This window comes from Sciurus vulgaris (genome assembly GCF_902686455.1).
Source record: "Sciurus vulgaris genome assembly, chromosome: 10".
Lineage (NCBI taxonomy): Eukaryota > Metazoa > Chordata > Mammalia > Rodentia > Sciuridae > Sciurus > Sciurus vulgaris.
The window spans coordinates 10,440,587-10,465,489 of NC_136470.1; the positions used below are offsets into that span (position 1 = coordinate 10,440,587).

Genomic DNA, 24,903 nt, shown 5'->3' on the forward strand with positions numbered 1-24,903 from the left:
CTATTGCTTTATGATGAATTTAGGCATTTTCTTTTTAAATTCAATGGTAAACTTAAATCCCATAAATGATACTGATGCCACTTGTTTTCCAAATTGTTCAAAACAGACCACAGCCAGGTATGATGGCCCACGCCTATAAATCCCAGATACTCAGGAGGCTGAGGCAGAAGGATTGCAAGTTCGAGGCCAGTACTGTTTCAAAATTAAAAAATAAAAAAAAGGGCTGGGGATGCAACTAAGTAGTAGAGCACTCCTTGGTTCAGTTCCCACCACCAAAAACAAAACCAAACAAAAAAAAAAACAAAAAAACAAAAAAACAAAAAAACAGAAACACTAACAGTACTAAAAACTTAGAAATACTTCCCACCAGCATATAAAGCAGCTAGGCACAAGGCCTAAAAAGACTAATGCCCCACCAAATTAGGTTATTATGTCTAATTCATAAAGCTGTCTAGATTTAAAAAAAAAAAACAAAAGCCAATCCCATCTTTATCCCTTTTTTAAACACAAAGCAGTATAATGATGCTAAGAAACCTGATTAAAAATTCTGCCTCTGGGGCTGGTGTGATAGCTCAGTCGATACAGTGCTTGCCTTGCAAGCACAAGGCCCTGTGTTCGATCCCCAGCACCACAAAAAAAAAAAAAAAAAAAAAAAAAAAAAAATTGCATCTTTCATACCTGCAGATCCTGAAGTTCAGTCATACTTTACGACCGCCTTCCCCAGCCCCAAAAGCTTTCAAGTTTGTCAACAATAAATACTGTGAAATTATTTAGCAATTATCCACCTAAATTTTTAATAAAACCTATGACAAACATAAGTTATTTAAAAGGGTACTTTTCCTCATTTACAATGGAAAGCATTACTGGCAGTTATGAAATCCTGCCTTTGATGAAGATCTCTCTGGTACCCAACATCCAAACCACTTCCTTGTCACTTGTTCAACATTTACAGGTAAGCCTAGTTCAATGGAGGTCAGTAGCAGCAGCTGACAGTACCACAAGTTCCCAAAGAAGGGAGAGAAACCCATCCAGTCACTTTTTGTTTTGATGTAGAGTTGAGTCTGTCAATAGCTGCTGCAACAGCTTACTTGTTCAGAAGCAAAGTGCTGAGGAACAAAACAAGCACTTCCTTCTTCCATCACTAGGAAGCAATGTAAATATCAACACTGTTCCTTGCTGTTAAATATGATTTATGCACTAAGCCATGCTCTCTCTGCTCAGACTAGTTGAAATCCTCATGCTAGGACTGGCCCCTAACTTCCCTAGATATGTACTGCTCACAGGTAAGGGAGCAAGGAGTGATCAAAAGCAAGTTCAAGTCTAAGTTCAACTTTCTGCTTATGCCTCTTCAACCCTTCAAAAGCCACTGCTGACAGTTCCCTCACTGGACACCACACCAGCTTGTGGATAGGTTTTGAGATTTTCCAGTTCAAAGAAAATACGTCCAGAGATCAGCACCTGCTAAAGAGTGGGAAAGGGAAGAGAGAACCCAAAATAGTCAACTTAGTTTGTAGAAAAAATAAAATACTTTATATCAATGCAGCTCAACTTCATACTCTAGTCATGAATAGATTATCCAAGACTTAAATTTCAATCTTTCAGGAGATAATTTTCACATTCCTTAAATATGGTTCCAAGTAAAGTATACAAATTTTATGTTTTTTTCTTTTAAAGAAATAAACTGTACTCCAACAAAAACTTATTGAACACTTTTCAAAGTTCCTTTATTTTTTGGAAAAATACACAAAGAAAATGAAAAGCTTCATGTTTTATTTATTCCTTTTTTTCACAGTTCACAATTCGGGTAAATCTCCTAGGTAAGAATGTGGGACAACCAATAAAATAGGTATAGTTATGCAAAGAATGTGGATTGGTTCCTTGGTAGAGCATTTTTTAAAAAGAATTGTTTCTACAGTATATGTACCCTAGTGATGATGAGAGTTAGCCAACCTCAAACACAAAGGTGTTCTGAAAGATTTCTCACCTAAAGAGAGGGCTTCCTTCTCAGAGAAGTAATGTTTTACTAATAGTTTTGCAAAGAATTAGAATGCAGTTGATATTGTCAGGTATTTGTATGAAATAAATTGAAAAATTAATTTTGAAAAGAGAAAGCATATGTATCTGTTGTGTTTGCTCAACCACAAAGAGAAAAAATGACCAAATTTAAATCAGCTATTAAACTCCTTCAGTGAAATTAAAACATGCTTACCAAAAACATAAATCGGCTATAATGATTACCTCTCTCTCCTGACATCTAGGTGACCATGTTATTTATCTACCAAACCAGGATATTATTCTGGAACAATCTATAAAATTCAGGATGTATGGTCACCCTATCTAAAAAGAAAACTCATCTGTCATAGAAACCAAATAGGGAACAAGGAAAATGATCCCTGAACTCAGTCAGGGATCCGCATCATAATAAATTCATTAACACAAGTAGGCTAACAGAGTTGAATATGGTGACCCCAGAAGTGACCAAATTAACACTGTATTTAGCTTTGGGGTCAGTTTACAAGCACATACTCAAGAGAATCTGAACAAGTCCAGCTTAGCACTACTAATGGTAGACTTAATGAGACCTGGTCCTATACTGATCAAATGAAAAATATTCACACTACCAACTAGAAATCTAAGGGTTATAAACATACAGAGATCTCCAAAAACCTGAATGCCTAAATAATAATTGTCTTTGTGTAACCTACCAAAAACAATGAAAAAAATAGGCATACTGGAAGCTTGCTTTCACTCTAGTCACAGAAAACAGCTCTCAATACCACCAGGTTTCATGATTCTGTGAAATAAGTGGGTGTAGGTTACCAGAGATGTGCAGGTGGCAGAGTAGAATAGAAAGGAGTCAACCTCAAAGAGCTAGGTTCCAAAGGTCACAACCTAACTGCAGGATCTCAGGCAACAACTCCAAGAACCTCAACAGACTCATCTGCCTAGCTCCTAATGGCTTAACACAGAATAACACAGAAAGCTTGTAATACTACCCAGGGTTAAGAGGCCAGTGGCTCAGTGAATGTCAGTTTACTTGCCACAACTGGAACGGACCAGAAGGCATGAAGCCCTTTCAAATTACACTGACAACTATGTGCCAGGAATATTAGGCTCTCCACAACTTATCTAGATATTAAAAGCTAGATAAATGAAATAATGTATTAAACAAGTTCTCTTCACAACATTTTAAAGAGACTCCAACCACCTCATCAACTATTAGCTTCCTCATATATATCACTTTGGTTGAATAAAATCCCCCCCCACCCCCAGTTTATTTTTATGGACTTTTCACAGACTTTTCACGTCTGTCATCATGAGTCAAAGTTCAGCAAAGGAAATTCACAAGTGAATACTTAATGTTGCTTGGTACCAAGCATACATACACACAAGACAATCTTCAATCCTCACTACTTTAAAAATGTGGATGGAGCAGATATGACAGGATTTTACCAATGACACTTAAAAGCCAAAGTTGAGTTTTCCTAATTCAAGTGACATGAACTCCAACCAATTTGAAGTTAAAACTGAAGCTGAAGATAGCACTATGTAACAGTCCCTAATCAGTGAAGGAGTTTGCCCTTAAATCTGAGAAAATATTTGTAATATACTGATGACTCTGGTTATTAAGGTTTTTAAAAGACCATTAAGAACAGGAAATCCTGACTGGACCCATATAGTTTTTAACTGCACTGAGACTTTCCAGTTGCTCACATCTCATGACAGTAAGAGAAGGGGAGCAAGGGAAATAGCATCCTCCCGTAAACCTCCACTACTTTCCCGTAAACCTCCACTTTGACCAGGTTTTCATGTGTAGGGAGGGTGTGAAGTAGATGATTTCTAAGTAAACCATTTTATCAAATAAAACCACATTCACCTAGAGAATTTTAAAAATTTTGTCACTTCCTTCATATACCCCTCCCTTAAGTTATATTCACTTTAACTTGCTTCTACCAATGAAAGTTGGCGCAATGGATTTTTTTTTTTTTTTTTTTGAGTGTTTCAGAGAAATAAAACATTTTGGATATGGGGGGAACAAATGTTAAACCGTCACTGGTTTTAACTTTTATGTGGATTACACCAGCTCATGTATACGGAGTAAACTTCAACAACCTATTTTTTGATAGAAAAATGAAAATATGAAATAAGAGACAAAGTGCCTGTGATAGCATATCACGTAATCTCAATGACTAAACATCTGTGTAACTGTAGTGGGAAGAATCCAAACAGCACTATCTACTTATAAAAGTCTATCTGTCAAAGATAATGACTTATAAATGGAGATTTAAAAACCAGCAAACCTGGCCTTACTGAACTAAGTCCTCACTAACACCATGTAAGATCTAAATTTAGTTCTGTGTGCATAACAATTGAGATAAGGACAATTATTATGACCATCTCACACGTGAGAAATGAAACAAGGGAGATTGTGCAGCTTGACCCAGGATGTAGTAAATAGTTTAATCACAACGTAATAATACCTTCAAAAAAGTGGACCCTTCTTTTCCCGGGAAGAAACAATATTAGTTGATAAAAGATCACTCAACACCATGCATGTTCTGAGAAGTTGTGCTTGAGAAGAAAATATTCGAGGCTATATTGCAAATGTTAACAAAGTTAAAACTACAAACATCACATGATAAAATCCAGTAACCCCTTCAATTACAGTGTATCAAATAAGCCTCTGGGGCTAGCCATTTCCCATGCAGGCAACCATCTGCACCCCATTCTCCCAGAAGGCCTGCTCTGCTCTCCCTTGAGGCCTTTGCTCAAGTGATGTCCCTGGTCATCTCAATTCCTCCTCTCCTGCTCTATTTTCTATACACTTTCTAATATACTACCCAACTTTTTATGTTTATTCTGCCTCCTCCATGCCAGAATGTAAACTCCATGTGGGAACAGACTCTGGTCTCTACTGTTCATGGATGTAGGCTCAGAGTCCATATACCATTTTGCACATTTCAGGTGCTCTAAAGTAGCTTAATGGAACTGAGGGTGTGTGAAATGACAAAGACATATCAAACTAGCCAAGAAGCCCTTTCTTTGTTCAGATAAAAATCTCAGTAGGCCATGAGGCAGTAAAAACTTGCAGCTAGAGCTACCATCTCCACTCTACCTACCCACCACAAGGGGGGCCTGCTTCCTTCATTGTATTAACTTTATTTTGGAATGTGTTCTAGCTTTTACTACTATTTTCCCTGTGTGTGTTTCTTGTCTGACAGTCGATGGTTGTTTCCAGTCAAAAGGGCAGTTTGCTGTGGGCGGTCAGAACTTCCCCTCAGTTCATTCCACATAAACCTAAGCTTCCTGCTGATGGCAACTCATGAAGAACTTCTCCAGTTCCAGCTCTCCATTACACTTCAGTTCAACGTTTCCACAGAACTGAGTTACTTTAGTAGTAGTAGTAGTAGTAGTAGTAGTAGTAGTAGTAGCAGTAATAGTAGTATTTTGGTACCTGTGATTGAATCCAGAGCCTAACATGCTAGGCAAACACTCTATCACTCAGCTACACACTCAGCCTCAAAGAGTTACTTTAAACCAGCATTTACCAAACACTATGTGCAATCAATATTTTTAAATTTACACATACAAGCTCCTGTAATCTTCACAAAAACCAAAAAAGCAGACATAATTAATCCCCAATTAAGATGAGAAAACTGAAGACACTTTAAGAATTACTGAAGTACAAGAATGTCTTCTCTGGAGTAAAGATGAAGAATGTATCTTTTTTATATTTTTAGGAAAAGACACCAAAAAAACCAAACATAAGTCAGAAAAAAACCCAATGAATTGATACATTTAAAAAATGATACAATGAGAAATCATTTTGCAACTTCTAGTGCAATAATGAACCTAAGGTAATTTATCATGGACGCTAAAACATTTAAGGTTGATGGTGAACTTCAAAATGGATGGATATCTATACCCAACAAGAATTAATCTTGTCTCTACAAGGTAGTCCTAGCCTATATACCGTGACTTGATGCTATTCTCAAGGACCACTGAAATATTCACGTAAAACAAAAAAACAAAACCTGAAGCTAGTCACATTTCTACCTATCAGTTTATAGAAAATTCCTGGAATAGAGTAACACATAAAACACCAAAAAATGATCAACCAAATCCAGAGAAGAAAAGTAGGGGAAGCTATTACAAAGAGACCATCAAGAAAATATGTGACCTGCTTCAGATTCAGACTGAAATACCTGTGGAGAAATAAGTCAGTGAATTTAAACATAGTTACCAGATGTTAAGAAGTTATGGATAGGCGTGATAAAGGTGCTGTGATTTGTTTTTAAAAAGTCCTTATCTTTGAGATATACACTAAATATTTATGTGAAATTATCTACCTGTGTTTGCTGAAAGTACTCCTACAATAACCAATTCAGAATCACCAGATGTTCAAGTCAGAGGATGATTGTTGGAGGGGAAAAAAAAGTTTCAAATTTGTCACTTCACAAATTGCTAATTACAAAAGAAAAAAAGAAATGTTTACAATGGCACAATCTGGTGGATATTATCTCAACCAATCAACTGCTTAACATCTCCCAACAGTGGACAAATTGACATCCCCATGAACATTCCTGTTGTGGGAATTTAATTGATATCTAATCATGAGAAAGCAATTACAGGCAAATAATAAGTGAGGAATTTTGCAGAAATACTAGGCCTGGACATTTCAAATCCACCTTTTTTTCTTTTTCTTTTTCTTTTTTTTTTTTAACTTGTACAAAATAGAAGTTTATTTGACTCATATTTCGGGGGTGGGTGGAAATTTCAACACTGGGTGGCCGTATCTAAACAAGGGCCTCGTGCTATCTTTTATTCTTTATTTTTTGGTATTATAAAGCATTTATTTTGTTCTAACATTTCAGAAAATACTTATGAAGGATGAAACAGTTTAGATGCATTTTAATTTACAGGGTGAGTTATTTGCTTTCAGAAAAATATTTTAGAACACAAACATTAGAAATGTTCAAGATATTTACTTCCTTTTTCAGAAGTATTAAAGACCACTGTTACTAATGGGAAAGGCTTTAGAACTGCTAAAGAAAAAACAGCAACTAAATGCATGAACCTTGATTGAATATTGGATTCTTGAAAACTTAAAAAAAAAAAAAAAATAGAATAAATTTCAACTTGAACTGAATATTTTGTAATACTATTCTATTCTATCAATGTTATTTGAGTGTAATAGTTATGTTGTGATTGGGGGAAAAGCCCTTATTCCTAAGAAAGGCACAGTTAGGATGATTTTAACTCTCAAATGATGCAGATAAAAAAAGATTAAATAAGATAAATTCTAACAATCCGTGATCTAGGCAAAAAGCATAAAAGTATTAATGGAACTGTTCTTTTAACAGTGTGGAGATGCAGTAATACTGGTAAAATGTTGACTACTGGAGCTGAGTGATGGGTACAATAGGGAGAGTTATTAAACTATGTGCTTTTATATATGCCTGACTCTTAAATTTTCTTCTATAAAATGGGAAAAACATGCACCTCAACACAACATCAGTAAGATAGATTACAAACATCCTATGGAAAAAAACTAAGCAACAAACAATTGCTACTTCCTATCAATTCTTTCAGGTATAGCTATCGGAAGACCTTTAAAAATAAACAGATAGATGATTGATTGCTAGACAACCTAACTAACTAAACTGAAACTTTCCTCATTTCGTCCCTTTATCCTACACTTTGGTTTCCTTCACTGGACCTTTGTCTTATTTACCACTATATTCCCCAAACACATGGTAGCACTAGCACCTACTAGACACTCAAAATAGATGTGAAATATTTCCTTTAGTTTAAAGGGACTTCAACTGTACTCCAACAAATGCAATGTTCAAAGACATGACCACCCTGAGACTTCCTTAGAATACTGGCTGGGCCACTTTGAATTGCATGGCTCTAGATTCCTTTTTGCTTTAATTTTTTCATTTGGAAAAATGAAAAATTTTGGAATAGAAATCATATTACCTAGCCATTAAGATACTTAGGATTCAAAAGAGGGCCAAATATGTACCTTAAATACATATTCACATACATATACAACCCCTGCTTCAATCAATCACTAAGACTAGGTATAACCACCACTCTCTATCCTCCCTCTAAGCCTAACAACTAACTATAAGGTTTATAAGGTAAAACAGCTGACTCATTCAACCTTGTGGTCCACCTTTAGGTTTTTTGTTCTCATACTACTTGGTTCCAATTTTATGCTCCTAGAAAAACTGTCCTAGAACCAACACTGAGTAGTTTCTCATTTCCCATGTGACTAATGCAGAAAATGTAAACACAAACATCTTCCTGATAGACCAGATTCTTTCAGGATGCCAAGTCATAAACAGATCTTGAAATTAGAAAAGATTATTTTGACTGGAAAAATTTTAAAACCTTCTAATTTTCTCCAAGGTTTGGAGAATATAGGATTTTTCAAGAAATTTTAAAAGGCAGGCAGGGGTGAGGCACCACAAATAAGGTAATTTTAACAGAACTGGTAGAAAATATGCCCTGAATTGAACCTAGGAAGTTAACATAAAAAAAGGGGGCATGGTGTTGAATATAGTTGGACTTTCCTCTTATATTTCAGATAGACAAGTAGATGATATAGATGACACAAAATATGTTTTCCTTGGATGTCAGAAAATAGGAGATCTTGAAAATTACAAGTATCTTCCAGGGATTACATCCTAATTAGACAAAATATTTAACAAAGAAAATGATTTTCTTCTGTACACAGCCTGTATTTACAAAAACTTTATTTAGTCCACACAATGAGAATGCTTTCCTGTGAGGCCAATGTTACTACCAGAATCTGTTGTCTTCAACTGTCTGGGATGAAAACTTGGCTGTCAAAGTTTCAAGGTAACATACTTCATGCAAACACTTTCTCATGACTACCAATAAAACAGATGGCAAGCAGTACACCAACGAAAGAATGACATTCAAAGTAACCTATCACTAGGTCATCTAGTTAACGGAGTTAAGCAATTTAAAAAGAACACAGAACAACATAAGTACACCTATCCTAAAAAATGTCTACCAAAGAGTCTACCCTCATATTCAGCTTTTCGTTCACTATTAGAAAACACTTTAAGTGAATGAAAACCTGCACTGAACAGATGCTTTACATTCCTAATTCACACACAGGGCTTCTGAATACAAATCAAAAACAGGACAGACACAGGGGACAGCAATGATGCTCCTGTAACAGAAGCAAGGACTGCACATCGTTCCCACAGGAGCCTTGCTGCAGCACCTGAAACCCAAGTAAGCACAGCACTGCGTTCCTGGTCTCAAGGAGAATGTTCTCAAAGGGAATACACCCAAAGCAATCTGACTTGTGAGAGCTGCACTTTGTTTCTTCACGCAACAAGAGTAAAGCATTTCATAGCCAGGCTAGGTGTCAAGGAAGAGGTTTTAAAAACTGAAGTCTAAACTATGACAAAAATTAGGAATTCTAGATTCTGGAACGAAAGCAGCTAAGTGCCGATTTATGAACACTGAGGATTCCAGCAGAGAAAGTTTTGTTAAGTTGTACTTTCACTTGCAATTTCATTTTTAAGATCTTATCTACTGAGGTATTGCCAAAGGGAGTAAAGGATTCCCTTAACTGGGGCACTGCAATTCCTCAGTAAAAATGGCTAAGGCAAAACAATTTAATTGAACCATGGGCCAAAAGATATGTTAAGAACAACCTGGATCTGAGACTGTTAATTTCCAATCTGATGTTAAGTGAAGTGAGAGCTGAGAAGGGAAAAGGACAAAGAGAGTGCTAATAGAGATAATAATAACTTCATTTCTTTTCCACAGAAACATGACAAAACAAAAAATTTACATTTATCATCCCCTTATTTTACATTCTTGTTTAGGAAAGTACCTAAATTATTTTTTCCCACAGTAGTACTATATTCCAAGGATCACAGGTATTATAAACTATTCTAAACTTCAAGATAAACCCTGAGGATTAAAAAAAAAAAGCCATTTTCTAGACAAATCTATCTTTGCCTAGAAGCAGTATTTCAAACATCTAAAAGTTTAATACGAAGGGTACAAATCAAATTGTACTAATGCATAGTTAAAATAACCACTCAGACATTCAAAGGACGGTGAATACCAATTTGATAGTTTGCACAGTCATGTCCCACTTCAGTAATAAGCAACGCTGAGGCTTCTACACATACTTTAGCCTAAATGGAGACACGTCACACAGTTGGAAACTAGAAATTGCTATTACTGTTTTTGTTTTGTTTGGTACTGGAGATTGAACCCAGGGACACTTTACTATTGAGCCGAACCTCCAGCAGTTTTTAATTTATTATGAGACAGGGTCTCACTAAATTGTGCAGGTCTTTGCTAAGTTTCTGAAGCTGCCCTCAAACTTGTGATCCTCCTGCCTCAGCCTCAGGAGTTGCTGGGAAGACAGGCTTACACCAGAGATTGCTATTACTTTAAGAACTGAACAAGCTTACCATTTACTAAGCCCCATTGTTTTGTTTTGCAGGGGGGTGGGGGGCGCACCTTACTGGGGATTAAACTCAGGAGCACTCAATCACAGAGCCATATCCCCAGCCCTATTCTGCATTTTATTTAGAGACAGGGTTTCACTGAGCTGCTTAGCTTAGCACCTTGCTTTTGCTGAGGCTAGCTTTGAACTTGTGATCCTCCTGCCTCAGCCTCCTGAGCTGCTGGGATTACAGGCATGTGCCACCACAGGTGGCTACTAAGCCTTGCTATAAACAAATGTAAACCACTGACCAATTAAAAAGATGAGCTTTGTCAATATTAATGCTGAAGGAGTTTAAAGGTCATCTAAATCAAGTAAATCAGAAATTATAAAATGAGAACTATGTGACTCACCAGATTAAATTTCATTTGGCCCATGGTTTCTACTATTTGCCAGCATCTTAAAAATCACAATCCCTATAAATCTAGAATTCTAGCAGTAGGAAGATAAGAGTTAATGAGACCAGTCCCACACACTGCAATAAATAACTGAAGTGGAACAGTAAGCACCATCAAATTCAAATATGAACTGATCAAGAACTATGTTTCGGGTTTGAGTCAATGTGGGATTATGGTAAAATATATTTTGCATATAATAAATATATATTTTGAAGTATCATCAGTAAAGGAATAATGAAAACCTAGGCAATGAAATTCAGTAACTTGCCTGAGATCACAAAGCTACTCTAATGACATACTGAACCACCCAGTACCTCCAAGGTCACATTACATTATTTTCACAGGCTCTCCAGTATAAGGATTACCCCCACTTAACAGATAAGAAACTGAGGGTCCAAAATGGCCCAGTTCCCTAGGAAGTAGGTGCCAGAATCCAAAAACAGGTCTATCTGCCTCTAAAGTTCCTGATGCTCTCCCAATGCCACTTCCATTTATTCCACCATAACACAACCAGTGTCTTCATTTGAGAGTCTCATGTTCTTTTATTAATTTAGAAAACGAAAGTATCAGAGCACATACTAAAGCAGAAGTCTTCATACCTAATCATACCCAATTAAAATATATACATACCTTAAATATTTTATTTATTTAACACAAAAATGTATATTTATCTACCAACCTTAACATGGAGGCCAAAACCTTTGGGGAACAGTATGGCAGATTTGAAGTTCTTGCTGTTTGAAGTTCCTTCTGTTTGATCTAAGCCTCACCTATATAAAGGCATCATCTACAATTTACAGTTTCAGGCTCATTAAAGTAGAAAGATTTAAGAGATCCTTATAAAGCAGTCTACACAGAATCCTAGACTATTACTACTTTTCCTAAACATTTCAGTCACAACTAATTCTACAGTCATTACTTCAATGACTCACCTTTTCTCACCTTTTCTCAAGTCTTTCCAAAGAATCCAGCTTGGTTTTCAGGGAACAGTTTGCCACTCACTTCATCAGTTCACACAGTTTGCAAATAAGTACAAAACCAAGATTATCTGTCACAAAAGTCTTGGAAATCAGCCCAACTTCTGGGAAGCATACAAACTCAACTTAGTCCATGGAAAATACATTGACTTAAAAGCAATATATGGGCATAGGTGAGTATGCTGAATCAGATCAAATAATTGTTCTAAAGAAATCAGTCATAACCTCCTCAAAGCAGTTCAGTGAGCATCTAACATGCAAAAACAAGGCAGAAGACAGAAATGAAAATAGACATGATACTCAGGAGTATTATCTAGCAAAGAAGACTACAGACATTCACCAATTAACAGTTAACTGTTAAAAGTAGAAAGTGAAGCATGTGACAAGACAAAAATTGTGACCAAATAAAAGTCATGTTCTATACTATTAATTGTCCAAATCCTTGATATTTAAGGTACCAATTAAGTTAAAGTTAAGTTATTGAGGCAGGCTTTCATGGAGATGATGGAATGATGTGGAAAGCGAAAGCATTCCAGAAAAGCAGTGGGATACAGGCACCGAAGAAAATCAAAGACAATGGTTTATATGCAGGGGAACTGTAGCAGCTGTTTACTTGTATATGGAATAAAGAATGTAAGAAACTCAATTAATTGAGATTAATTGACCTAATCTCTTAGGTCAGAGTCATATCAAAGGTGGTCATGGATGTAAGACTTCATTTAAAATGTCTGAGAAAGATGGGTGACATAATTTTGCAACAATGTTGACACAATCAACTAGTATAAAGATCAAAAATCCATCACTATATAATACTTCCTATTATTTCCTAGTTAAAAACTTTAATTCTTTTAAAGTATCTCGAGAACAAGCAATTTTGCACTCCAATAAATGTGTCGGCAAGTATTAACTCTTCTCCCCTCAATTAAAGTGACCAACTAAGAAACTTCAAAAGTCCAAGAAAGAAAGATGAACAGCTCAACTAAGGCAGAGAGGAGACTACATGGGATTGAGATTACAGAAATGAAAAGTAGATTTGTTCAGTCCCAGATGACAGAAGGCAGAGAAGCAATAAACAGAAGTAAGTTAAACACCAACAGGCAAGTTTTAGGGAAGGCAACTCACTAAGTTTTGAACCACAATGAGTATAGCACCAAGGATGTCTATCCTGGAGGCTATGACCAGCACAGAAGACAGAGAGGCAATGCCAGAGTTGTCAGCTTGTTATGAATATAGCAAATCATCCACATGGTACCAGTACAAAAAGGGAAAGGAAGGGATCAAAGGAGAATGTCAGAAAATAGCACCATAAAGTCAAGAGAAATGCTGAATCTGGAAATTTGTACATACTGATTTAGTATCAGTATGTACAAATCAGTAGCCAGCAAATTTCTCCTGTAAAGGGCCAGACAACAAAGGAACAGAGTTATGTTCCAATACTATGGACAAGGAAATTTGAATTCCATATAATTTCTACATGGTCATAAAATAACACCCCCCCACACACACACACCCAACTATTCAACTCTAAAATCCTTTCTTAGCTTACAGTCCATAAAAATACAGGTGGCAGATCACATCTGGCCTGTGTGTTACAGTCTACCAGCCCCTTACTCTTAAGTTAGGAGCAACAACAAGACTATACTTTTTCAAACTTCTTAACACATATTTTCCTACAGATAAACTGATAACTTACCAGACTTTCATTTGACTAATTCCTTAAGTTTGACACCCTAAATATGAGACAACTATGTATTAATACATGTTGGTTTAATATTGCCTTCTTAAAATAAGTACTAAAAGGAGGTACTCCTTTCTTAAAAAGATAAAACTCATGAGAACATTAGAAATGAATTCTAACACAAAGTCAGTAATGTAAACTAGCAAAAGATAATTATACATGGCAAACATATTAATACATATGAATAATCACACAACATACCATTCTCTACCTTTTCTATAATGTGCCTCTACCTTTTCTTCCACTGTGATGCTGAATCAAATTTCTGTATTCTGTATTTCTTTTAGTTGAGCTATACCTATACTATGAACAGAGTAATGGCACCAAATGGAAAACATTGCTTTAGAATTTAGCCCTCATTGCTTTTGAACATTTTTAAGGTGATTTACAGAATATTTTTTTAAAAAGTGAGAAGATTCAATAGCAGCCTGCATAAAAATACTAGACATAATGTAGACTTTAAAAACCTATAAACGTCAGTGTTGAATATGCAAGTCATGAGTAATAGTTTTTTAAAAAATTAGAGCAGAATGTTAACTTCTGCAGTCTTCATACATACAAACCATATCTGGTGAGGAAGGACTCCTTACCCCCAAGCCACTCCTTGTAACTTAGCTGTAGCTCAGGGGCAGAACAGGACTCCTTCTTCAATCACTTGCAGCGGCAATAAGCTGTAACCCAAGAAAACTTTAATACCAAATCAAAGTATAACATTGCCCAAGTTCACACCTTTCACTACTGAAAAACTACTTTAACTTGTCCATAGTTTTCAAACAGATAAAGCACAAAGCAATTATTAAAAATACAAGCTAAGCTGCTGCTAGGGAAGGGCCCAAATGGATTTAAAAAAAAAAAAAAAAAAAGACATGGTTATCTGAAAGATGTTTCCAATTGAATTTAAGTCAAGTCTCACAACAACAGCAGAAATTTCGCTATTTCCTAGTTAGAGAATGTTGTCAATCAAGCCAAGCTACAATGACATAGGGTTGGCCAGCCCAACGTTAGCACCCTATACCTTCAGAAAACATCTAGAACGCAAATGTTTTGTAGGTATTCCAGAATATCCTAAGTAGGATACAACTCTAGAATAAACACAAAACTGAGGTTTTCAAATCAAAAAGGTTTAAGTGAAGAGAAACAAGAAAATTTCTTCACTGCATAACCAAAAAACCTACTGTTTTCTACATTTTAGAAACTGAATTATCACTACACTTCCATATCTAAATAAAACCAGGTCTAAGGTTAAATTCAGATTACATCACAACTCTACCTACAAACTATTTCAGGTGAGTAATCTTAAAACAATCTTTTCAATGAAATTAAAACTAAATGGGAGTACTGAACATAAAATTATTTAATGAAAAAGAACATTTCCAAAGTAGCTATCTACTTTATTACTATTTTAAAAACATACAAAAAGATACAAACAGTATTTTATGGTACACGCATTCATTAATTTAGCAATTGAGCTAGTTATTAAACTATTCTCATATAAAAATTCCTGAGTGATGATGAGATGATTTCAGGGAGAATATTTTCATAGGGCTTTCATAAGTCTAAAGTATGCCAACTGTGATCATCTCAGCCAACAGAATAAGACACGATAATTAAAGTGCTCCAAAACTAAGTAACCAAAGAATATTTTTATGTACTGCAAAGATTTTTCTCCTCAAAAATTTCTCTCCTTACACCCATCCCAGGTGTAAACAGTTCTACAAAGTTTTCTACAGTTTTTCTGGGCTCTGACATGGTATGTGCTTTTATCACTCATGTATGGGCAATTTCACTCCTTTACCTAACTCAAATTAAACACCAATTTTAAAAACCTATTACTAAATGAAAAAGTCCATCAGTCATTTCCCCAGACTCAGGAGAAGTGACTCAGAAATGAGTTTCAGAGCTCACCCACCAAACCACACAGCCCCTTCTCTCCTATCCACCTGGAAGTTCCCATTTCACAGAGACAAGGTAGAGGCAGAGAGAGCACTCACCATCTTACAATCCTTCTCTTTTTCAGTTGTTAAAAAAGGTCTTCCTCATATTGAGATGAGACTGCCTGATATTTGCAGCCTTCGTCTTTCCTCTGCAGCTATGTCCTTCCATATTAAAGCCTTTGAATACCGTCTTTTCCAGAAGTGAATAAAACTCTTCTGCTGCTACGTGACATAGGGGTGACAGGACTTCCAAAAATCTTTACTCTGAAGACTCTTCAATAAATATAGTTCTAATCAACTACTTTTTCAAAATTTGTCATCAGTTTCAAATCCCTGGTTTTATAATATTTATTATTTCACTGTGGCACATTTCAGAATTTATCTACACTTCTATCTACTTTTTCTGCTAAAGTAAAAGCAGGGAGAATACAGAAATGACAACTTTTAATACACACACGTTAAAATTCAAGCTCAAAAGTACCTGCAAATAAATTTCTTGGGAAGACTTTTATATGAATGAAAACTTGGAAATACAGCAGCAAACCGAGAAAAAAAGATGGCATTGCAACTTCTAAGTGACTGAATAACACAATCATATATAATTAAAAAAAAAAAAAAAAGTACTTTTTCTATAGACTACACCTTGATATCTTTCCATGGCAACTCCCACAAGGGCTTTTCCTACATTAGAGATATTTTAAGACTCTCAATATAGTATCTTTATTTAAAGACTTTAGGCTCAATTTTAAGGAGTCAAGCTACAAATCAAATAAAACAAAATAGGAGTGGAAAGGGAGACTAACATCCCCCAAAGAGAGTAGGAATGCTCTTTAGGCATAGAAAAGAAACAGGAAAACAGCTCTGGGAGTCTAAAAGGCTGGGGAAAAAAAAATAGTCTGTTAACTCCCCTATCTGCTACAAAAGTTGCTTAACATATTTCCTCAATTCTAAAACACATAATTGGATTATGTGAAGGATGGAAGGGAAAATACCAACATATTAAAGGACCACATTGTTAAATATACTTCCCAGAATCTAAAAATATGAAAAGATATGCAACTGAGAATTGAGGATCTGCAATAGCCTTCCTGCAGCAGAAGCACAAACTGCCTCAGGTTGGAGGTGAGTTTTCCCCAGAATCTGCTAAAGATGTGCAAGCTCACAGCAGAATTTACATTAAATAAGCCTACTGTTATTTTCCTCCAAGTAGTCACCCTATGGTTAGAATCCAATTTTCCTAAAGTGGAAAGCAAGCAAAATTGTCTAAAACCTTTTAAGTCTTTATTTTACACCTTTACAACCTACTCAGAGGTAATTTTTTTGAATAAAAAAGTGACAAGCTTTTGTTACTGTTTAATCTTGGTTTATTTAGGTCAAGGATTCCCTGGACACAACTTCCAACATAGTTACAACACTTTATCTACTGCCATTAATGCCTCCTCCTGCAGGGAGTTCTAAATTATCTACTTTCTAAGGGTTTTTGCCCCCTGACTTCAGACAAAGATTTGAAGGGATGTATTTTATCTTTATTTTAACCAAATACACTAGGCTTGGCTTATCTAACTAGAATAAAAACTATGCTCCACACCTGGAAATTGTGAATCCTGGATGGGGGTGGGGGGCGGACAAGCAGTATGGGAAAGGAAATACATTAAACCAACATACTTGAAGTCATGTTAACCAGAGTGCAAAACCTTCATTTCAAAAATAATTATAAAATGAGCAAATACACCCTGCCTCATTAGTGATCACCTAACCTCCTAAATCCCTAAGACAAGGAAGGTAATGGAGGAATTTCAGCAACATTTCCCAGGTTCAGTAGCACTGCCTAAAAAGCACAGTTAGGGGAGGGCTCAATCCCCACGTAAGTAAAAATGTTTCCTTTTTAATAATTTTATCTTTTTCTTTTTTCATTTTTCCTTTTAAAGCTGTATATTCTGGTAATGAGCCAAGACAGAGGGGTATCAAGAGGCTAAACAATACAATCTTAACTTATCCCAAGTGCTGAAGACCAAGCCTGGGGACACAATGGCACGCCTGAACAGCCTTCTCTGGACCTGATCAAACGGCCCTGGTGTCCTTTCCCTGATGACCATGTGCTAAGCATACCTCCTAACAATCTTCCCACGCTCCGTGATCGTTAATTTTTCAACACAGCCTAGACGATGATCCCAGGTTCAATTAAACTCGGTTTAACAGTTACTCTTCGAAAATGACCCAAAGCCCAATTCAAATATAAAATGTGTCCACATCCCTGCCGCTGTAGAAAGCTGTTTCCAAAATGCAGACCAGGTACAACGCTTCTTACTTTTTATTATACCTGCTGGGGAGAGGGGAGTGCATACACCACACATTACCAAATTCTCGGAAGAATGGGGATTTCAGCGACGACTTGAGGAGTGCCTGACCCAGAACAGAGGACGAAGAAAGAGCTGCCTCCGCCGGCCGCCGGCCCCTGTCCTCGGCCACGCCATCACCTGAAGTGAACGGGCTGCTGGTTCGCTTATCATCCCTCCAAACCTGAAAGCCCCACCTCAAGATCAATCAAAAGCGGGGGGTGGGGGTGAAAGAATCTTCGGAAGGCGCAAGCAAGGCCACAACTTGGATGAATGAAACTGGGCTAAGGGCACCCGCAGCAGGGCTGTCGCTGAAGTCAGAAAAAGAGAAGTCAAAAGATTTTTTAGCGTGAGAGCGGTTACAGGCGAGGGGTGTAGATAACTGCACAAACACGCTTTGGAAGAACGTTTTATTGAGCGCGGACGTTGCGGCGGCGGCCGGCAGGCGGGACCGGGCAGGCGCGGGGCCGGCGACAAGCAGCTTCACGACGGGCGCTCGCGCGTGTCCTCCCGCGGACCTTCCACTGGACTCCGCGGGCCGGGACCGAGGGGCCGCCCGGCCCGCGCCGGCCGGCCGAGCGCCAGGCAGACCCTCCCGCGGCCGCGCACACGCGCAGGCACACCCCCGCCTCCCGCGCGCACGCGGCCGGGCCGAGCGGGCCTGCGCGCGCCCCCTCCGCGCGGACGCCCGCCGCCCTCCCTCCCCGGCCTCCCCGGGGCCGCGCGGGGAGGCCCGCGGTCCCGCCGCCCCGGCTCGCGGGGGACGGCGGCCTAGCGGCGGCGGGGTCCCCGCGCGGGAACACGGGCTCTGAGGGAAGGTCACTCACCCGCTGCATGGCTTTCAGGATCAAAGCCAGCTCGTAGCGGGGCATGCCCGAACGCTAGGCGCGGCTCCGGACCGAGCCGGGTCCCGGGACGCGGAGGGGCGGGGACCTGGAGGGGGACCTGGCGGGGAAGTGCTGGCGCTTGGGCCGAACGGCTCCCGGGCGGCGAAAGCACGCTCCGGCCGCGCGAGCCCGGGCTTAAAGGCGCTGGCAGCTGCGCAGACGGCGCGCCACGCCCCCTCGGCGCGCCACGCCCCCGCGCTGCCGGCACCCCGCCCCTCCCGCCCGCCGCCGCCGCCGCCGCCGCCGCCGCCGCCGCCCCCGCCCCCACTACAGCCCTGCGCGGCGCCCACGGGCCGGGACCCGGGGTCCTCGCGGCTGCTGCGCGGGCGCGGCCCCCTTGGGCGCGGTCCCGAGCGGCTCGCGAAGCCGCGAGTCCGCTCGCCCCCGCCCCCGCCTGGCCCCGCCCCCGCCGCCGCGCCTTCTACCTACGGCTCTCGAACCGGCTGGAACTTTCCATGCCTTCCGTCTCATCCTGGGCGGCGGGCGGGCGGGCTGTGCGCGTGCGCTGCAGTGCGGCCTCGTCCTTGCGCGCGCCCCTCGCCCCCGACTCCCGGGCGCGAGAGACCTTCTGGGCCGAAGGCGGTGTCCGAGTCGGACCCCGACTGCCCAGCGCACGGCGGCGCGCGGCGCGGCCGGAGCGTCCCCGCTCGGGTTCGCGGGCCTGCGACGCCTTCCCCGCCTGCAGCCCGCTGCCCTCGCGCGCCTACCCGAGGCCCCCTCCCCGGCGAGGTGGGCGCAGGCCGTGGGCTGCGGCGCGCGGTGTCGGGTCCAGCTCCATCTCTCGGCGGCTGCGTGACCTTGTGCAGGCTCCTTTTGCGGAAAGTGGGATGTGTTGCCTCTGAGTGAATTGATGCACTTGAACGGCGAGAGAGGGTGCCTGACGCAGACACCGCGAGGGCGACCCGGGGTTTGTGGTGTGCGCCCGCCTGACGCAAGAGTTCTCCCAGGGCAAGGCTAATACTTTGGCTTCATCGAATATTCTTCGAATGTTTGCTTAGTGTTCATTCAAAGGATAGGCCGAGTTTAGCCACCGTCTGGGATCGTGAGCTTGTCCTGGAAGAGGATTGGGGGGATCGAGGGGTCACATCCTGCGCTGTCCTGACCTCCAGGAAAACACACACACACAGGCTGTCTTCAGACCCTTCAGCCACTGGTGGAAAATGTCATTTTCTCAGGCTCCACTACTTAGAAATTGAGCCCCTTGTGAAGGCTCCCCTTTGCTGGACCCATTAAAAGGGTTTGTAAAGGAAATATTTGTCAACTTTAAAGTGCTTAAACAATAGTTGGTAGACATTTACTGAAAATTCACTCTATTAGGCACCACGCTAAGGCTGTTACAAGTGTCTCGTAAAATTCTCACATCAGCCATGTGAAGCATGTACTATTAACCTCATTTTAGGTGTTAGGAAATAAAGGCATGCGAAGATAATGTATCTAGTCCAAGGTCATACACAGCAGTAGAAACAAAATCTGGATCTAGACTATCTAAAGGCTGCACCCACTCTTGAGTACCACACTACCCTTCCGGCCTCCTACCACACAGATGGAGGTCCTGGTGTTACTCGGTGAATTAACTCATGAGCACCTTGGTCACCTTGCCCAGAGACCTTACCATTTTACATCTACCTCCATTCGGCACTACAGATGAGGAGGATGAGTTTGAACACAAGCTTTTCTGTGACTCTGGGTATTAATATTTCCTGTCCTTCGACTTGTTCACATCCCGTGTTCTTCTAAAGTGAAACCACACAGGTAATTAATTCAAATTACCTAGTTAGTGTCAACTTCCTTCATCTTTGGTTTAAAGGAATGACATACTAAACAGAAGGAAACAAGGAATTCCTGGACTCTCAGGATGAGTTATAGACTTTTCTAGGATGATCCCGCTTCACCTCTTCTTCCTTTTGTCAATTACATGAGCCACTTTGGGAAAGGGAAAATATGAACCAAACATTTATGTACCAAGCCAAAGGCCAAGGCAATACCATGAACTGACTCAACTTGGAGCATTTCCTCTTGGAAGCTCCACAGTTTTTATTCCTAATGCCGAGGGGTGAGTGAGGAGCTGGCTGCTACTTCTACCCCTCCCACTAACTTGACAAGTGGTATAAGGAAATTAGCCTGATTGCATAACACCTCACCACAGAGCCAGCACCCCCTCAAACCCTCCCAAGCTGTTGACCACCCACAGACTCATTATATTTCTTAAAGGGAGAAACAGGGCAACTACCCTTTCAACTTTTTTTTTTTTTCAATAAATAGTTACTGGTGACTTTCTTTAATAAAGTGGCTTCATTTAAAAAAAATTTTTTTTCTTAAAATCTTGGATAATGCCGCTGCAAATTTAGAATCTTCCAACTGAAACTACCAACTTAAATTCACCAAAACAATTTTTTAACTTTAGCCAATATGTAGAAGAATAAAGCATTACTGCAGTATTTAATGTACTAATAATAATTTTTTGAAATAGCCTCTACCTCTAAGGATTTCCAAAACATTTAATATGATGGGGGCTTAAGATTTGACTAACCAGAAGTTTTGATTAATTTTCAAGTAAGTTCTTTTGAGGGCAAATAGGAAAGAAGATTCAGAACAGAAGTTGGAGTCCAGTCCTATTTTTTAAAAAAGATAACCTCAGACTGTACCTTGGGTAAATTTAATCACCTCTACCTTCTTATATTCTATTGCTATATAATGAGACTTGACCTTGAGTTTTCCATTTTTAATTTTCAAAGACATCTGTTTTGTTTTGTTTTTTTTTTAACACTATATCTAACATTTTGAGCATTCATTATGTAGGAGCTGGGAAGCATTTAAATGCTTTGCATGTATTAACATTCAATTCTCATCACAAAGATAGGTATTATCACTTCCCATTTTACACAGAAGGAAAGTGAGACTTAATAAACTTCAACTTGCCCCAAATCACACAGAACTCCAGACTTGCACACTTAGCCCCAATACCACACAGCATCTCAGTGTTTACTAGCCAGCACAAACTAAGCAACTATCAGTCAATCAACAATCTTTTATTAAGGCCCTACCATATCTCCCCCTTCCTATGTGATTGCAGTCTCCCACCACCAGCACCCATATAACTGATCCTCCCTAAAGCACCCAAATTCTCCTTGGATACAGGCTTCTTCCTCCTGTCCTTAAACATAAAAAAAAAAAAAAAAAAAAAAAAAAAAAAAAAAAAGCCTTATTTTAATACTGTTGCTCTCTCAACTTGTCATTTTTCTTTCTTCTTAGTCACTTTTCTCCAAGAGTGTCAAACCCCACTGCATCTCCTCCCAGCCTTTGCAAACTGCTCGTTAGTCTCCTATTCGCTCACCAAGTAGCTGTTTCCCAGGCCTTGTTGTCAGGGACCCCTCTGTTGTTTCAATGGTCTCTTCTTCGCTGCCTATGACCCTGCACTGCGCTCTTGGGGTTTTCCTTCACCTCTTTGGCCCCCTTTCCTGGTTCCTTTTTCCCTTCTTGCCCCTCCATGTGACCATTCCTCAAAGCAAGGAAGAATCCCAATAGCAGGGATTTAAGGCAGGACCTGCACCTAACCTGCTTTCCTGTTATTCAAGGGCATTGGAGTTTGGCTTTGAAGAACACTCAGTTGACCTTCTCTGCCAGGATCCCAGTGTACTAAAACAGTGCAGGTGGGCAGTGGAAAGTATATAAAATGAGGGATCTCCTTGTCTGTAGATAAGGAGTCTGATAAGGAAACAAGGTAAATTATTTATTCCAAGACATAGAGCCCTGGGCTTGCTCAACTCAGGAAAAAAAAAAAAAAAAACCTTTGTTTACCAGATTCTTCTTCCTATCCTGTGCTCTGTGCTCTGGTGTTAGTTTTACTCTTGCTGATGGATTAATCCACAGGGAAATGCCATCCTCCTGTACTCTGAAAGCTGAGTTTGAAATATCACTGGGAAGAGGTAAGGCAGACAGAAAACATTCTGCTCAGGTAGTCTGGGTCTCTAAATACACCCCTCAGTGAAGGAATATGAGTATTTTCAGCTAATGGAGGAATGCTCCCACCGAAGAATCAAGTCAAATTTTAAGCTATCATAGTCACTCTCATCTACCTGTAATCTTCCCCCGACAAAAGGTAGCCTCTATGGTGGCACAGTGCAGGGCATCTCCTGGGTCTCCCTTCACAGAGACCTGAGATTGTTCCATAGCTAACTGCTCTTAGGACCTGGACCTCATAAAACCCTGATTCTCTGCCAGGCTGTTCTCCGTCAATGGCCCAAATTAAGTCACAGCATTTCAAACTTGTTTTTAACTGTTCTACAGGTGACCCCACTGGTCACTCCTAAACCCCTACACACCCCCTCACCTCCCTCCAGACCCTTTCAGCAATGTCCACTTGCCTTTGATTCATTTTTTCTTCTCAGTAAGCTTCTAGATACTACTAACCTAATTTTTACCTAACTCCATTGCCTGTACTATTGGTCATATTTCTTACAGACTGAAATACTGTGTGGAACTTGGTTCTTAATCAGGCATTTGGGGAGCTCTTTAAACTTTAATCCCACCATTTCCAAATTATTAAATTTTGATCAACTAAGTTTGCTTTTCTGGTTCGGGGTGGGGGGAAAGGGGTTCAAATCTGGGCTACACTTGTGGAAAAAAAAGGGGGAAACCAAAGTTTTCTGCAATATAATTTTCACCTGTCTTACCCTCCCCAGCTTGTTTGGGGAGGGAGTTATGTTTGTGGGAAACACACATTTACCGTCTCTTTTAAGGAAAGAGATACTTAATATATTTTTTTTTTAACTCTATGACTTTAAGACAAAATAAGACCTGCATCTCCACTTGCTGAAGAGTTAGTTTTTCTTCCAATAGTGTTGTGAAGTGTCCCCCAACAGCCTGTCGCAGGCCCACAAGGGTTCTTGATGTTAAAATGTCAATAATGTTAGAGGTATGCAACCGCTTTATGTTCCTTCTCTACCGGTGCAAAACCCAGGAGAACGCACGTGGAAGTCTTTTGGATTTTTTTTAAAAGGAACAAAGGCCGGAGAGGGTTGCCAGCAAATAAAACAGCATCTGCGGGGTCTCCAGGAGGCGGGGCTTCCTGGGCCAGGCGCTGAACAAAGGAGCTCGGGAGGACCTGGCAAAATAAGCTGTGGAGCAAGTCACTGGGGTGAGGCCAGAGAGGTGCGCCTGGGCCAGGCCTGCTGGGCACAAAGGGGTTTAAGTCTGGAGGTGAAAGGACAGAGGGAATCAGGCCGGAAGAGATTCAAAGGGGGGCTTATGTATGCAGAATGCAGAGAGAAGCTCAGCGGGTGCAGGGGCAGGCCAGAGCGGGTGGGCCCGGTGGAGGCTGAAGGAAGGAGTGTTGGGAGACAGAATCTGTGGGACTTGGCGACTCACTGCATGTTTGAGGGACGACTCACGGGACAAATGTCAAACAGGATGTCGAGTTTTTTTCTCAAGCAACATTCTGAACCAACTTTTGGTTCGCGCCACGCCCACATCTCCTCGGCGCCTAATTCTTGATGCTCATATTGCAATTCAATTCATAAACTCTCTGGATGTTTTATCTTCATAAATCTACATAGCAAAATTGGGATTTGATGCACTGGGGTGTTATCTTTTATTGCTTTAAATAGACTCTCTTTAGAGCTTTAACTAAGACAAGGAGGAGGATAGTCCCTCCGCCTGTACTAGGTCTGTCATCTGAATGATCCCCGAGGAATGTTGATAGATGGGTGTCATGACCACCAGTCAACACTTCCTGGTATGAAGGTCAATGTACAAGAATTGTCTCAAAGTCCATGCCTGTGTGAGCATCATCCCACCCACGTTGCTGGGATTTGCTGGGACTGATTGGACCTCCCCTGTTGTCCAACAGGGAGAAGGCCCTCATGATCAGACAGGGTTGAACAGAGACTTGGTAAAAGAAGCAAGTCCTGTAGGCACCAAATTATACCCAATAGTTAGGGAGCATACTTTGACTCAGGGTCTAATTTGCCTAGACAAAACAATCCTGCCCTTGCTCTGAACTTCTTTGGACTTTCCTTTTATTAAGGAACAGGACAGCAGATAGGTGAGAATGGGTAGAAAGCAAAGGGAATTCCAACCAAGAACAAACTCAAGAAGCAAATCACCATTTGCAGTGGAGAT

The 24,903-nt window shown here is 40.1% G+C and overlaps 2 protein-coding genes across 2 annotated transcripts in view; both read right to left on the reverse strand.

The window, feature by feature from the left end:
- The window catches only part of MRPS6 (mitochondrial ribosomal protein S6), a 72,934-nt gene extending 54,071 nt beyond the window's left edge, over positions 1–18,863 (reverse strand). Inside the window, exon 1 of the mRNA XM_079154946.1 lies at positions 18,724–18,863. Coding sequence (XP_079011072.1) covers positions 18,724–18,768 — 45 coding nt within the window. The 5' untranslated portion in view covers positions 18,769–18,863. The remainder of the gene's footprint in view (positions 1–18,723) is intronic.
- SLC5A3 (solute carrier family 5 member 3) overlaps positions 1–18,863 on the reverse strand; it is a 31,402-nt gene extending 12,539 nt beyond the window's left edge. Inside the window, exon 1 of the mRNA XM_079154935.1 lies at positions 18,724–18,863. The gene's annotated coding sequence lies outside the window, so the exon portion shown is untranslated. The remainder of the gene's footprint in view (positions 1–18,723) is intronic.
- Positions 18,864–24,903: the final 6,040 nt, after the last annotated feature.